The 16,895-nt window shown below is 35.7% G+C and overlaps 1 protein-coding gene across 3 annotated transcripts in view; it reads right to left on the bottom strand.

Annotated features, from left to right (window-relative positions):
• Positions 1-14,963: 14,963 nt before the first annotated feature.
• The window catches only part of unc13c (unc-13 homolog C (C. elegans)), a 121,088-nt gene continuing 119,156 nt past the window's right edge, over positions 14,964-16,895 (bottom strand). For all 3 annotated transcript variants that reach the window (XM_026286981.1, XM_026286982.1, XM_026286983.1), the window contains one exon: positions 14,964-16,089. In XM_026286981.1, coding sequence (XP_026142766.1) covers positions 15,804-16,089 — 286 coding nt within the window. In that variant the 3' untranslated portion in view covers positions 14,964-15,803. The remainder of the gene's footprint in view (positions 16,090-16,895) is intronic.

Here is a 16,895-nt window from a genome sequence, read left to right as displayed (position 1 = left end):
GGGGCGTCAAATTGGTTCCTCTCACAGCGATGATGATGATGATGGTGATGATGATGATGATGATGATGATGATGATGATGATTTGGGTGGCTATATTTAGATTGTCTCTGTTCAAACTCCCCAAAGGCTCGTCGGCGTCGTGTTGCAGCTTTTATCATGAAGAATACAAATACAGAGTTAGAGCTTCTGCTTGTGTTTGCAACTGAAGCTCTGCGTTACACACACAGAAGAATAATGCATTGAACAAGTTCATACCGACCTTCTATACAACATGACTAAAGACACACCTTCCCAAAAATGCTACTAGTGTATGAATGGAAAACAATTATATATTTGTTATTGAACATTGATGGATGAACACATTTTGTGGGAGAGCTGTTATTTGATGATCTTGTGAATGCATGAAATGAAGCATTTACGACAAAAGGCAGGTAGTATTAATAATTAAATGAGTAAAGGTAACAATGATTTAATGTTTTAAAAATGGCTTTGCAATAGTAAAAATAAATATGACATTATGCATTTACACATGATGGATAATATCATATTTTTTCATGATTAATATCATGTTGTTGTGCATTTATAGCACAAATAAACTTTTGTGTGTTTTTCTTTTGCATATTCTTTAGTTGGAATTAGTACTTTCAGACGATTAATTGCGATTAATCGAATCCAAAATAAATCTTTTGTTTACATATTATATGTATGTGTACTATGTTTATTTTTTATGTATATATAAATGCACACACACACATACAGAATATGTTTTGAAAATATATGTATATACATTTATATATTTATATTATTATATTATATATCAATACATTAAATAATATATATAAAAAAATCGTAAATATATATACATCGTGTTTTATTTATATATACATAATAAATACAGTACACACTCACTTACATAATATGTAAACAAAAACTTATTTCAAATGCAATTAATCGCAATTCTTCATTTGACAGCAATAGTTAGAATTCAGGGTTGAAAATAATTAAATGAGTAAATAATAATAAAAATTAAGTACGTTTTTGTATATCTTAATCAATTCAACTTGTTTGTGTACTTTTAATTTAAGAATAGTTCAGTTGTGCATTCAGAGTTTATGAAATTGCGAATATGTTCATCAGTAATCGAGCCAATAATTCAAGCGGCATGCTTTGCACACTTGCAATAACAGATTAGATTCGCATTTGAAAAATATATTATCATCAATATATTCCTGCTGAAACTACAGAATATAGCATGTTTCACGCTTGTTTCGAGTGCTTCAGCTTCAGTCAGCGGAGAAACGGCTGCTGTCTGATTAAAGCACAGATACAGATTTATTTATTTTCTGACATTTATGTGTTGTTGCATAGCATTTGTTTGTATTTTTTAAGAAAGCATAAGCACAGCTAAATTCTTGCATTACTGGACAGTTCACTTGATGATCTCGCTAAGTACTTAAAGGAATATTTAAACCATAAATGAAAATTGACTAAAATGTCCTCACCCTCAGGCCATTAAATGTAGATGAGTTTGTTTGAGACATGATGGACTGGATTGCTTGTGTTTTTATCAGCTGTTTGGACTCTCATTCTGACGGCACCCATTCACTTCAATGCATCCGTTGATGAGACACTGATGCAATGCTGCATTTTTAAAAACCTGATGAAGAAACAAACTCAACCTGATCTTGCATGACCTGAGGATGAGCATATTTTCAGCAAACTGTTTTTCATATTTGGCTGAATTAATTCTTTAACACAAAACATGTATAACATAGTTCTGAACAATCGTTAATATGACTTCCTTTTCATCAGTCTCTTGGTTTGTGTTTAACAAATCCCAGAAGATATCCTCAAGGCTGGCATTAATCACTAGCTCAGGGCCGTCCACACACCCCACTGATTTTAAAGGTTTGCAGCAATAATGCAGCATACAACTTATGAAGTTTAATTATTCATCACAAATGTCTATGACTCACAATTAAACACTGTCTGCATCAGTCAACAGGCATGATTTTTAATAATCTCTTAAAATAAGCAATATGTTCACCAGGCAAGTCACCTTTATTTATATAGTGCTTTAAACAAAATACATTGCATCAAAGCAACTGAACAACATTCATTAGGAAAACAGTGTGTCAATAATGCAAAAAAGTAAGTAATGAGCTATGAAGTTTGTGCACCATGAAATATCCTGTAAATGTAATTACAACAATTGCAAGTGGAATAATAATGTATCGTAAGTTAATTACAGTTTAGAATGTAATGACTTTAGAGTATGATTGCAGATGTTTTTGTCAGATTAAACATTGCACTGTGAAGGTGGAGGTATATTGAGAAAGATTTTCAAATTTAGTTTAAATCAAAATACACTTTTCTGCAGATCTTTGCACACTTTTCACAAGCCATCTTTTCCCATTACTGAATTGTTTTACTCAAAATAAACTGGGAAATAAATCATTAAAATACCAAAATTTGTTAAAATCAGAACAATTTTTTGTTGTTGTTGTTGTTTCAATGAAAAAATTTAGCAAATTAATTAATTTAATAAATAAAATAAAATTTGTTATAATAAATAATAAATACATTAAAATATATTATAATAAATAGAAAACAAATAAAATATTTTTTTTTATCATAAATAAATCACATTAAATTTATTATAATAAATAATATACGCACGCACACAAACATGATAAACTCACTCCACAGTAGCACATTATTTCTTGTGATCTGTCTTTTTTTGCAGATAGTAAATTTTTTTAAAAAACCTTGTTTGATATTCAATTTTAAATATAAATGAACCCGATGAAAAAATGTGACAACTAGCCCCGGTCTGCCCTTTAACAATATTAAGTAACCAAACTGTATCCCCCCCCAGTGTTTCCTCTCATTTGGTGGAGATTGAATTTTTTTTCCAAATAATTACAAAGCAGCCATAAAAGTTTTTTTTTTAATTTACATTTATTGTATGTGTTTGTCAGTCTTTTTTTAATCCAAAAGCAATTCAGTTCATGTGTGGTAATCGAACCCATGACCTTGATGTTGCTGGTGCTATGCTCTACTCTTTCAGCTTCACTCAAAGAAAAGTCAAATGTACTGTTTTTCTGTATTAATTTTATTCACAAATTTTCTGAATTGATTTTTCACAGGTGTTTTAATTTGAACTAATTTTACGTAACGTAAGATATTGGTAATTTTCTACTATCATGTTTTTTTTTTTCAGTGCACAGGAATACTTATTTATGTCTGTGCTAAATAATAAGTATGAGACATTCTCGCTAAATAAACATATAAATAAGTAGAAAGAAAGAAGGGAAATAAAATTGCATGCAATTAGTTAAGGTTTGTACAACAAGACTAAAAAAGTTCATTTGATACAATAATGTTCTTAATTGCAGATCCGCTCCTAATTCAGCTTGGCAACAAAAATTATTAACGAGGTGTCAGCACAAAAATGTTTGTTCACTTAAATTTAAGTGGGTTGAATATAAATTAATTTAAGAATAAAATACCAAATTTAACAAAGTAATTTGAACAAACAGATTTTTGTTTAAAGTGTAGCCTATTTTTATTTATTTATTTATTTTTTTTAAAAAGTTGAATTTCTGCTAATATATTTAATGTACTCGCTAAGTGCTTCAAATGAAAGAAACGTTCAAAGATGTAATGCTTTTAACTTTGAGAAGGTTTAAGATCTTAGAATAGAAATATTTCTCATCAGTTCATTTCATATCTCTAGACTGTGTTTGTTTAGTTTATTATTCATTATTAATACTGATAAAAGCATTGCGTCGGTGTAGATTCTGACTCTTGACCCAAACAGAGTTCTGCACACATTAAGTTTCATTGTTTCTGTGAGTGTGCATCAAACCCTGGGATCTGTTTAGTTTTCATGAATTACTCACAGACTGAATTAGTAATTCTTGTCCCACACAGTTTAGCACTTCAGCTGCTTTACGTTTGCATCCCACAGCAAATTGTATTATGTAAAATAACGAGCTCATCACAGGATGTGTTTCTCCACTGGCTTCTTACAGAGTTTTGTTGTTGTTGTTTTCTCATGTAGCGAGTAGAAAAGAAAGACCTTCTTTTGGTGAACCTGACAGAAATAATTAGCTGTAATGGATGGTCTGAAATGTTTGAAGTCATTAGTGTCTCCACAAACAGAATCAGTAAATAATAGATCTGAAACAAGGTTTATGTTTGAGTTTGTGCACGTAAAGCTCCTATAGAGATGTGTATTGATTGTACTTGCTGTTCCCCTCAGAGTTGTTCAGGGCTTCTACCAGAAACACTGTGAACCGTGTGAATACTGTACATGCAGGAAAAACATATAAATACAAACATATTTAACTTTTAATTTCACTTTTTCACAATCAATTTGGTAACACTTTAGAATAATGGTCCATCTGTTAATGTTAATTCATTCATTAATTAACACAAACAAACAATAAACAATACATTTATTACTGTATTTATTAATCTTTGTTAATTTTAGTTAATGAAAATGCAGTTTTTCACAGTTAGTTCATGTTAATTCACAGTGCATTAACTAATGTTAATAAGCACAAATTTTGATTTTAATAATGCATTACTAAATGTTAAAATTAACATCAACTAAGATTAATGGATTGTTCTTGCTTAGATCATGTTAACTAAAGTAATTAACTAAAATTAACTAATGGACCATTATTCTAAATGATGAAAACAACCTGCAAAGTGTCTTCTTTAAAAAGAGACCAAACTTTAGTCTATGCTTCAAAGCATTTGTGAAAATAAGTGTCTAAAAGATAATAAATAGATCACAACTACTGCATAAATAAAATTTAGCAATATAAAATCCCCTACAAATTCAAAATATTAAATCAAACATTATTGAAATAAAATATAGAACGTTAATTTCATTAACAAAAAAAAAATGGTGATTTTTGACAGCCACATGAGGAGCATTAGAGGGTTAAAACTACAAACAAATATGTTATAAGAAGTAACTTGTGATGAATGAATCTAATTACCTGCATACAAATGCAAAAATGATTGGAGACTTTTCTAAAAGATAAAAGAAGAAAAATCAGCTGCTTGTTTCTAAGCTTGTTGATTGAACTGTATGTCATCTCCTCATTACTTCACACTGCGAATGATTAAAACAAACCTTGTTAATGTGTATCTAGTTTATGTCAGATCATTGTAGAAGTTCAGGTTGATTCATTTCAATGCTTAATTTCAATGGATTTATAAGCTGTTTGAATTCCGAAAGCTGCAGTTTTTATAGTACATCAGACTTTTAAGTTCAAAATCTCAAGGAATATTTTTTTTTTTTCTTGAAATGCGCCCTTTAACCAAGTGTGAAGCAAATCTTTCAAGTTCAAGACATTTTCTATTCAGGTCATTGTTAGTATTTAAAGGGATAGTTCACCCAAAATTGAAAATGTGCTGTTAATTAACTCATCCTGAGTGCATCCGAGATTTAGTTGAGTTTGTTCTTCAGTAGAACAGTAAAGAAGATTTTTAGCTGAAACCGTGTTCTCTGGTGACTCACAAAATGCAATGGCTTCCGTAACTTCGAGAGTCAAAAAAGCAAATCAGGCAACACTCAATCAATTCCCATGGCTCCTGATGATATATTGTGCTCTTATGAAGAGAAACGATCAGTCTGTGCAAGAAACTGAACATTATTTAATCCAGAGTTTCAGACAAACAATCCAGAGTCATGTCTGGTTCACAAACGAAACGTTCTTTAGAAGTAATTTCATGCATTTAGAAAATCTGCATACTGTGACATCACAGTAAATCATTTCAGTACTTGTATGAATTCAGAGCGGTAATACTGATGCTCACTTTCTCAAGACTTGATATTCTGTCTGCAGCGCGGCATCAAAGCTTTGAAGTGTTTCAGTCGTCAGACAGATGCTTCAAAGCTCAGCCTGCTGTCGGGAGGGACTGGAGGTGGAGGCGTCCTTTATTAGACGACATTGAGGAGTTTATCCATATTTCTTAAAGACTGCGACACACTCTCATTAGGGAGAACTGGAGCAGCAGGAGGATGAGCCGATCCGTGTCATTCCTTTAGTGCTCTTACTAATTGATTTCCCACCTGTGGAGCTTCTATCGTCTTTCACACGTCCCTGGATTAGATGATGTCTGAAAACATGATCTCATTTACTCTGCTTATAAATACAGCATATCAAGTAGGGGAACCCAGTTTGGGATGCACAATATTCTCGGACTGATATCGGTATCGGCCGATAATGGCTTTGAATGTAAATATCGGCATCTGCCCGATATTATGCCGATATGTCTTGCCGATAAAGAAATATGTTAACTCACATGTGCTCAGGGTGAGGTGGAGATTAGATTAGATAACGTCAACAGCATGGCTCAAAGTTTTGTCTGAATGATGATTAGATTTACTCTTCTGGATCGCTGCATTCGTACAGAATGACAGGTTTGGTGTATGATGGAGTCAGTGAATCTTAAAAAAAGAAATATCCATATTTAACGTACATTTTTAAACATTTATGTTTATGTATTTGCCAGATCCTTTTATCCAAAGTGGCATGCATTGCATTCAAGATTATAGCGGTTCATGCATTTCACAAGAATCTAATGCATCTGTTTGAGCTACAGCGGCATCACAAAATCAAAACTAGGAAAGATAGAAATGAATCCTGTTTTTAGGATTGTTAGGATTTTTGCATTGCATTATTTTTATGTATTATTATGTTAATAAACATCCACATTACATATTTTCAGCTGCAATATTAAGTTTTAATAAAATCATTATAAATATAAGTACTTATAATTGAAAACTTATTTTTAATAAGAAAAAATAATTATAGTAATCCCTTTTAATGTGCATGTTTTTATAATAGTTTATATTTTCATTGTTTTATTTTATTATTGCCATGCATTTTTATACATGTGTGGTTGTAATATTTCATAGATTACAGTTGACAACTGCTAAATATTCGAATAAATCTAATGAATAACAAAATAAAATACAGTTTTACTACTACTACTATTATTATTATTATTACAGGTCATTGACAATTTCTCATGTCTTATGTTACAACTAAAACATACATTTTTGTACACCATTGTTTTATAAAGAAAAGTTGCAAAATATTACATTGCTTCTTGCATGTTTTTTTATTGTTTATTTTTTTTTGCAAGTGAAAATCCCAGTGATGGCAAAACCATGTTCAGCTTTATCCAAAACGGATGTGAATCTGGCAACGTTTCATTAATTTACGAGGTTCACTCATACAGTACATGGTAATGCATTTGTAACTACTGAAACTTTGCCGTGTGAACGTGGTGACCATGTCTTGATGTCCTCTTTATTTCCTGATGGAATGATAAACTCAAACATATTCAGAGGTGTGACCGTTCCTGTCCTTGAAAGCAATTATTACAATCCATAAATATCCACAAACACATCTCATTGAACTGTCAAATGAATGTCGACACACTCGGACAGATGAAAGCGAAACAACATTTGAAGTCCTTGTCATTTGAACAGATGCTAAACGACTTCTGTAATGCGATCGGGAGCTTCAGGTCTCCGTACTCTTGGTGATGCATCTCTTTCTGTCTTTTTCTCCTTGTGTTTATGAGCAGATTATTATGAGCTGGCACGAGAATGCGGGTTGAAGGTTAATGTCTTTTGGCTGCTTGTGTATGTACAGTATGTTTCTCTGTGCTTGATGAAGCAGGACAGCTCGCTTCCTCGAGACATGTCTAATAAGGACAAACAGCCGTCTGAGAATCGATGCGAGACCAATGACACTGGAGCGTTTCTTCCCCAAGACGCTTCCTGAATTAGAGAGCTTTCGGTCTGTTTTCTGAGGCAAATGTCCTAATGTCTGAACCAGGAAAGCCTTCAGAGCAGCTCAGAGTTAATATCACTGAAAACGCTTCAGTCTTCTGTCCTCAGCCAAAATAGTATGAGCACTGGAAGAGACCTGTGTATTTTTGCAACCCAACAGGTTTTTATCATGCCTCATGGGAAAGAAAAGATGAGTTTGTTTCTTCATCAGATTTAGAGAAATATAGCATTGCATCAGTGTTTAATCAATGGATGCTCTGCAGTGAATGGGTGCCGTCAGAATGAGAGACCAAACAGCTGATAAAAACATCACAATAATCCACACCACTCCAGTCCATCAGTAATTTTGAAAAATGTAACTAATTTTTCACCAAAATCTCACTTCCCCCAGAATAGTTTGCTCTGTGAATATCTGAACATGCAATGCATCAAAATAAAGATCTACTTTCATAAAAAAAAACTTAATGCATTGTTTTCTTATCAACACTTTAATGTACGTACTGTAGGTTTAATAAAAAAAAGCAACATTTTGAATATAAAACTGATAAAATATATATTTTTAATCAAATACTACATCTGGATCATAATATTATCAGAGCAAAGATGCATTAGATGGCTTTCTTCAGCACTTCTAAAGCTTGCACATGCCTTTATTACTTTCCGGATCACAATTTCACTCTGTATCATTAGGCAGTTTTCATTTATATGTGGTTGGGTTTGGTGATCGCATTATTTTTCATATGCATATGCTTAAATATGAGATTTCTGCGTCTTCCTGGTCTGAGTTTTTGATCTGCACATTGAAGACTCATTGAGGAGATGCGTAATAGTGCCCCCTAGTGTATAACAGTGAAAACACGCAAACCAGGAAAATTCAGTGTTTGGTGGGGAAAGTAATAACCTATAAACCCAGCTGCTGTGATTCTGTTCATCAAAGAACAAAAGAGAAAATCAATAACTTTTTAAGCTTTCAGGATTCATCTATTTTTAATTTAGAATTTAGGGTTTGGTAACTTTATTCAATTTAACTTTAATTAGAAGTTGTTATTTTTTTAAGTCTAATAAATGTTCAGATTGATAGCTGTAAATTATACTGCAATGTTGAATGCCTATATTCAGTGGTAAATATAAAACAATTTCATTGACACAGTACTGGTATCAGTAATACAGACCTTCAGTCATAAAAAAGATAAAAAAAGATTAAAAAAAAGGCAAATATTAAAAATATACTGTCTTTTTGTTGTTTCTACAATAATAAGATTGAATGTGAAATTATTGCAATATAAAAATATATTGAAAAACTGTAATGTTAGGTGGGGATTAATCGTGATTAATTTCAGACAAAAAATGTGGTTAATTAGTAAAAGGTAAATAATTTGAATCGACTGACAGCACTAATAATAACTCTTCCTCCAATGAAAACAATTTCAGATCAAGCACCGTTTACAAGCCGGGATTTTGATAGAAGAAAACAGGAAATGGGTTTTATCAATGGAGGAAGTGTTATGATGGACTATGGATTTTGGCCAGAAGCAACAGTTTGAAGTTCTCTTGATGTCTATGGGAGGGTCTCAGATTTCTTCAAAAGTATCTTAAATTGTGTTTCGAAGATGAAAGAAGGTCTTACGGGTTTGTAACGACACAAGAGTGAGTAAATAATGACAGAATTTGCATTTGGGGTGAACTATTCCTTTAACACATCTTTATGATAAGTTGGTTTCTAACAAACATGCATCTCCAGAACTGATGGACTGGAGTGGTGTGGATTAGTGTGATGTTTTTATCAGTTGTTTGGACTCTCATTCTGACGGCACCCATTCACTGCAGAGCATCCATACACTCATCTGCATTTTAATGGCCTGAGGGTGAGTAAACTTTCAACAAATTTTCATTTTTGGATGAACTATTCCTTTAACTTTATCTCTATACCCTAACCCTAACATTTCTCCAAAAATTCTCTCACTTTACAGTATATACCAAAGTCTAAATATTGCCTTTTTTTTTTTTTAAATAACTTTTAGGAGAAATGGCATCCATTCTGCCCCTTTTAAAGATTTTTCATAATCTGCCATAAGCAGACAGGTAAGAGGAAAGTGTTAAATGTTTATTCGGTTTTGGTGATTTGGGCTCTTAAAGTCTTGTTCTTCGCCCACTTTTAAAAGAAAAAATAGAGGTTACAATTTTTCACTCCTTTTTTATGTTACAATGACCATCAGTTTGGTTTCTCAAAGAACCTTTCAGTGAAAAGACTCTTTAAGAACATTTCATAATCTACAGAACCATTTTCTGCAGTGGAATCGTAGACTGCACAAAGAACAATATGGTATAAAATATATTTACAAATCTATTTTTAAATGGCAAAAAATATACATTTGCTACAGTATGCTTTAAAATATATTTAAAGAAAAATATGTTCTACCTTGGCCATTATTTGCCTATTTTGGAAAATACATTAACAAAATATTAATATATATTTAAAAAAATATTCTAAAATATATTATGCCCTCTTGTCTTAAAAATCTTTACATTTGAATTTGATGAAGCTTGTTTGAGTTCATAATAAGTCTCTAAGGGAAAAATGTTTCTTCCCCATTGAGACTGAATGAAGTGGATGTGTTAGAAAAAAATAATTAATATTTAATAAAACACAACTGAATGGGCAGGATCTGCTGTTGTTGAGAAATGTGCTCGAGGGCAAAGGAGAAAACAAAAACAAACACAGAGTGAGTTGATATTCAGCTGCTTTGTAAGAGATGAAGCAAACAGCTTCCACATGACTCTAAATCTTCTCAAACAGGACTCTTTCTCTTTGAGAGATTGACGACAGCTTGACGTATAGAGCTTCACTATAAACCCACGGGAACTGAAATGTTTGGTGATAACGTTTTTTTAAGATGTCAGTGTTTATGGTCAAAGGCACGAGGAGCATCACCCACAGCACTCGGAGGCTGAGATACAGCGTTTCCATAGCAACTGCCTCCCATGCGTCCGAGGATGCAGTAAAGTGGTTGTGTGTATAAATGCATTGAATATGGTTTACTGAGTCAATAATTCATTGAGCTCTGAACGATGAGGTCTTCAGTCCTAGAGGTTTCTCTCAATGAAACTGAACAGGTATGCAACAAAAGTAAACATTTCCCAATGTATTGTGTGATAATGTGAAGCAACTCTCAAAGTTTTTTCAAAATACTCCATTGTGTTTTAGGCTTAAAGAGAATATGCATAAACTTAATGGATAATGTCTTGGCAGAAACCAGCACCTTTTCTGTTTTCAATTGGGTTTTTTTTCTTACAAATGTAAGAAAAATCTAATTTTGATGGTGATGTTTTCAATCACTATTTTTTAAAGTGTATTATTCATGAAGTGAAACTTGATTTTTGCTGATATTCAGTGGATATAGAGTTATAAAGTCAATATGTCAAGGTCAACGCTTCAAGTTTATAATGTACACATTATAGTTTTTTAAAATTAACTTAATATATTATATATAATTTGGTTTTTGATGTTCATTGCTGCTAAATAATTCAATTTCAAATTTCCATTAACAGTTACTTTACAATTAATTTTTTTATTAAATTTACAGACATTTCTTTTAACCCTAAGACATAACACAATGAAACGTGTGATGCAGAATACATGTAAAACAACTGTGAAAATCAATACGGTTAATATTAGCAGTACTTTGAACTTAGATATCTTTTAACAGATAATAAAGGTTATTGTTTGTTTAATTGACAATCAGAGCAGTATTTTTCTGGTTCAATGATAAAATTGAAGTGGGGACTACAGATTTTCGTTTACTTTAATGTCTATGCTATATAAAAAGGTTTATTCAAGTTATTTCTATAAATTATTAAATGCTTCTGTTATGTTATGAATTATATTATTATTATTATTATGTGTAATGTGACGAGTCAGCTGCCTCCTCCCTGATTATCACCGGCACCCCGTCCTAAATCGCCGCCCTTCACCAGGCTCCCGACTGGAGTGGGTGTGTGAGAGGAGGGGCGCTGGACGAGTCAGGGCTGGCGGCGTGTGATGGGGCACACCTGAAGGAAGTGGAGCCTCATTACCGCCGCTGTTTAAAAGCCCAACGCGCCTCTCCTCAGGAGACCGGTCTCTTCCCCGTGCATGCACACTGGTGTCCTCGTGGGTCCAGGAAGGGTGCGTTGAGGGACTCCCGCGCCACCAAGACGTGAGCTGCCGGACCCGCGATCCGGATGGGAACCGCACCCGTATACACGGCCGACGGGCCAGGATGCCGGGCCGTCCATCCCCTACCAGCGCCGCGGCCAACGAGAGAGACGCGGCCGCTAGGAGAAGCCGCCGCCCCTCGCGCCCCGGACCTAGGAGGGGGAGCGCGTGCGGCCGCCGGACTCCGCCCCTTGCCTGGACCCTTCCTTGATGAACACTGCCCGACCTACACAAACCCCGCAGCACGACGAGGACACCAGATTCCCTGTTATTTTGGACACTTTCCCCCTTTGGCCACTTTTATTCCCTTTGTTTTATGATTTCTGTTAATAAAAGCCTCTCCGAGGCCTGACGCCACGCCCACTGTGTCTGTCTTGTGCTCCTCCCGTGACACTGGTGGAGAATGCGGGCAAGGCGGAGCCTAGACAGCGCAGTTGGGAAACATCTGGTGACGTCACTCCCTCTCGCTTGCAAACGTTCATGAGAACCCGGACTGGGACGGAGGAAAACTGGGGACAGCCTCCCAGCCACAAAAAGGGTAAGTGACTTCTGTTATTGTCATTTTACCCTGTGGTTGGTTGAGGCTGTCACTAAAACCCGGTTTCTCTGTCCCTGTTCTGGTGCGCTGCGAGAGGGAGGACCGCCCGGAGAGGAATCCCCGCCCACTCCGACCGTTTGGAGTCTGGTTGAGGATGGTAGCACTCCCGTGTGGGCGGCGCCCTGATGACGGGGATGTCGCTTGGGAGGGGGAATGTGACGAGTCAGCTGCCTCCTCCCTGATTATCACCGGCACCCCGTCCTAAATCGCCGCCCTTCACCAGGCTCCCGACTGGAGTGGGTGTGTGAGAGGAGGGGCGCTGGACGAGTCAGGGCTGGCGGCGTGTGATGGGGCACACCTGAAGGAAGTGGAGCCTCATTACCGCCGCTGTTTAAAAGCCCAACGCGCCTCTCCTCAGGAGACCGGTCTCTTCCCCGTGCATGCACACTGGTGTCCTCGTGGGTCCAGGAAGGGTGCGTTGAGGGACTCCCGCGCCACCAAGACGTGAGCTGCCGGACCCGCGATCCGGATGGGAACCGCACCCGTATACACGGCCGACGGGCCAGGATGCCGGGCCGTCCATCCCCTACCAGCGCCGCGGCCAACGAGAGAGACGCGGTCGCTAGGAGAAGCCGCCGCCCCTCGCGCCCCGGACCTAGGAGGGGGAGCGCGTGCGGCCGCCGGACTCCGCCCCTTGCCTGGACCCTTCCTCAATGAACACTGCCCAACCTACACAAGCCCTGCAGCACGACGAGGACACCAGATTCCCTGTTATTTTGGACACTTTCCCCCTTTTGGCCACTTTTATTCCCTTTGTTTTATGATTTCTGTTAATAAAAGCCTCTCCGAGGCCTGACGCCACGCCCACTGTGTCTGTCTTGTGCTCCTCCCGTGACAGTATATAGTGCATTATTTAATTTTCTATATATATATATATATTCAACAATACATCGTATAGTTCAAAATTATTGATTTTTCTTTTATGCCAAAAATCATTAGGATATTAAGTAAAGATCATGTTCCATGAAGATATTTGGTAAATTTCCTGCTCTAAATATATCACAACTTAATTTTTGATTATTAATATGCATTGCTAAGAACTTCATTTGAACAACTTTGATTTGATTTAGATTTTTTGCACCCTTAGATTCCAGATTTTTTAATAGTTGTATCTCAGACAAATATTGTCCGATCATAACAAACCATGCATCAATGGAAAGCATTTTTAAATTCACCATTATGACTGGTCACATATTATGAAAGCTGTTGACATCTTGATTAAATTATGGAAGCTATAGTGTGACTGCCAATGAGAACAGAAAAACAATTATATTGCATTCTGATAATCTCATGTAGTACAATAACATTTTACCAGTTTTCTATTTAATGGTATCCAAACTGCATTAAGCCGAATTATCCGATGTTAATGACCAAAATGTCTGGAACAGCCGCTGTCTGTAGTGTGTCACTTTGACCTTTCCAATATGGTGTTGATTGTCAATAACTTGCTAATAGTCATCAATGCAGAATCTATGTGTTTGTATCTGTGGTCTTACCTTCTGTTGTGTGACGTATTTCCCTCCTGCTCTCCGCTAGCATCCAAAACCATTCAACCTTGGTCTAATAATAGTAAAAGTGTAGTAACTATGTGTTTTTGGGGTGTATCAATGGTTAAACTATGGTTAGTAAAGCAAAGCCATGGTTAATGTGTAGCTACCATAGTTTAACTATGATTTATTACTTTTATTTGTAGTAAAACCTTAGTTAATTTTCGTAAGTGATCTGTATCTATGTATCTCCTTGAAACATGGTTTAACCATTTAAACCATCAATAAAAACTAAGTACGTCTGACATATATACACAGTATTTTATAATGCATGTATGTGTACTTTGCCAGTATTGTTGATAAAAATGTAAAATTTGGAGGGCAGTCAATGTATTTAATCGTCATGAAAATAATGCTAATGCAATTTCTTATTTGGGATGACCTGGTCATGCATTTGTGAACTTTTGAAACTTTGACGTCCTCTGTGTGGCCTGAAAGTTTAATGATAAACCATCGTTCAGTGCTGATTGAGAGTTGCTTTCCTTAAAAATGCAAACAAGAGCTTCATTACAATTTCTCACTAAATATATTTACATGACATACAATTTGCCATCAGTGCAATACATAGGAATGTTGCATAAATACCAAATGTTAAACTTTTTCCTCTGTAAACAAAAATAAATGAGATGACGGCGATCGATGTGACTCTTCTGTAAAGCAACATTTACCATCTCGTACCAGATAAAACAACACAGAAATCATCTCAAATTAAAGTAAAAACCAGCCCATCGGCAATCAGAACTGATTCGGCAATACTAAAAACATAATGTACAGCATGTAGCACAGATTTACTGATTTTCACACAGACCATGGATTGCTTTTGTAAGAACATTTTCATAAAACTTTGGCAGTTTTTTTTTTTTTGAATCAAACTTGTTTGAAAAAATAAAAAGATGATATCAAACAGTGAACAAATGTGATGTAAGCTTGCCTTTCACAGCCCATGTTCACAGTGATAATTCAGAAAGGCTGAAAGCCTATGGTAAAAAAGGAAACGTAAAGCAACTAAACCTACGAAAAACGAACGAAAAGTAAATCCCACCCCTCCGGCGTGGACCGGCAGCACTCGAGGTGGTTTCATTGTTGTCAACGACTATAAAATTACAAACACTTATGAAGAGATTCATAGCAGTCATCGCCATTTTAAAAAATGGTCTCTTTTTAAAGTGGACTCGTATAGAAAACGTTGGAGGGGAGCAGGTTCGAGTCACTGCGAACACATGAGAGAGAGAGACGTCACCAAGAAACGAGACATGCACCACCAGTGCCTTGTGTTAAAAACACGAAAAACGAAACGGATGAACAAAAACGGTGCGGGAATGAAGACGAACAAAACGGCTACGCACTTAAAAAGAGACGATATACACCAGACAAAATAATCGAGCAAATTTAGAAAAGATACCAAGTTCACCAATAATTCAGTCTCTTGTTTTTTTTTACTCATCAGATTTGGCACTTTATCTGAACAAATACGAGATCTGTTCAAAAAGAGTTATCGTCATACAAAACTGTCTCTTGAACATAACGTAGAATATTATTTTTGATAGAGAGCATACGGTAGGTAAACACTTTTAAAATGAACATTCCAACAGATGTTTCACACACATGCACGAAAACAAACACAACCGCTCTTTTCTACGACACTTCCTCGGACGACCGCGTGTCTGATTTGAGACGTACGAACTCTTTGGCCACTTCGTCGTTGGTCCTTTGGGAGAGTATTCTCAGGATGGTCAGGCCGGTTTCGTCCATGGTTACACTCCTGGCCAGCGGATAGCAGGTGTTCAAGCTGCCCTTCTCGGCCAGTTCTCTGAGCTGCAGGACTGTCATGCCGATGATGCGGTCCTCTCGGGCGAAGCAGTAGTCCTTCACGGAGATGTGAAGCTCGTAGGCCTCCGGGCCGTGTTCATTACTCAGCACGCTGGATGGAGAAGGCACAACAACATTAGCTAATTTGCATCTAATTTGACTTTTTGATTAAGTATTAAACAAACACTCCAGGTTTAACACTCATTGCAATTCGACTAAATCTTTGGTTTGTAAAAACAAACAGAACTGTACACAATGCACTCTAGGGAGCAAGATATTAACCTGTTAACTGTCACTCACGTTTTTGAAGATAGACTTGAATGAGCATGATACAAACCTAAATTTTTATATTTCATGACTGAAAACATTTTGTAACATGATTTTGTAAAATGGGTTTTGAAGGATGAATTTTGAGATTTTATGTTTTCAAGTGATATATAACTTCTGATGATTTCTAAAATGTGATAGAGAAAAAGGCAACGAGGAAGTCTTTTTTTTAAACAAAGGTCAAAGCTCCTTTTGTAATGTAGATTTTTGAGGGTGCACTCTTGTCATAAATTGATCTATTACTTTTCCTACATAATTTTTAACAAAAAATATTGGTATAATATATATTTGGGAGTCTTAGACCTTTCCAACGATATATAGTTTGTCAAGATTAGATTAAATTTGATTGTAATATAGTATAGTCAACGTAGGTGTCCCGTATACGGGACGGGTGACATTTAACAGGTTAAAGGGGTAGTTCACAAAAAAATTAAAATTACATTTCCCCTCAAGGCATCCTGGGTGTATATGACTTTCTTCTTTCAGATGAATCCAGTTGGAGTTATATTAAAAATTGTCTTTGATCTTTCAAGCAGTTTAATTGCAGGCAGCGGAAGCATCGCATGCATCAGTCCAAAAGAAGTGAAATAA

This window comes from Carassius auratus, chromosome 18 (genome assembly GCF_003368295.1).
Source record: "Carassius auratus strain Wakin chromosome 18, ASM336829v1, whole genome shotgun sequence".
Classification (NCBI taxonomy): Eukaryota; Metazoa; Chordata; class Actinopteri; order Cypriniformes; family Cyprinidae; genus Carassius; species Carassius auratus.
The sequence above is the reverse complement of the archived record's forward strand: the minus strand, read 5'-3'. Positions and strand labels throughout refer to the sequence as shown.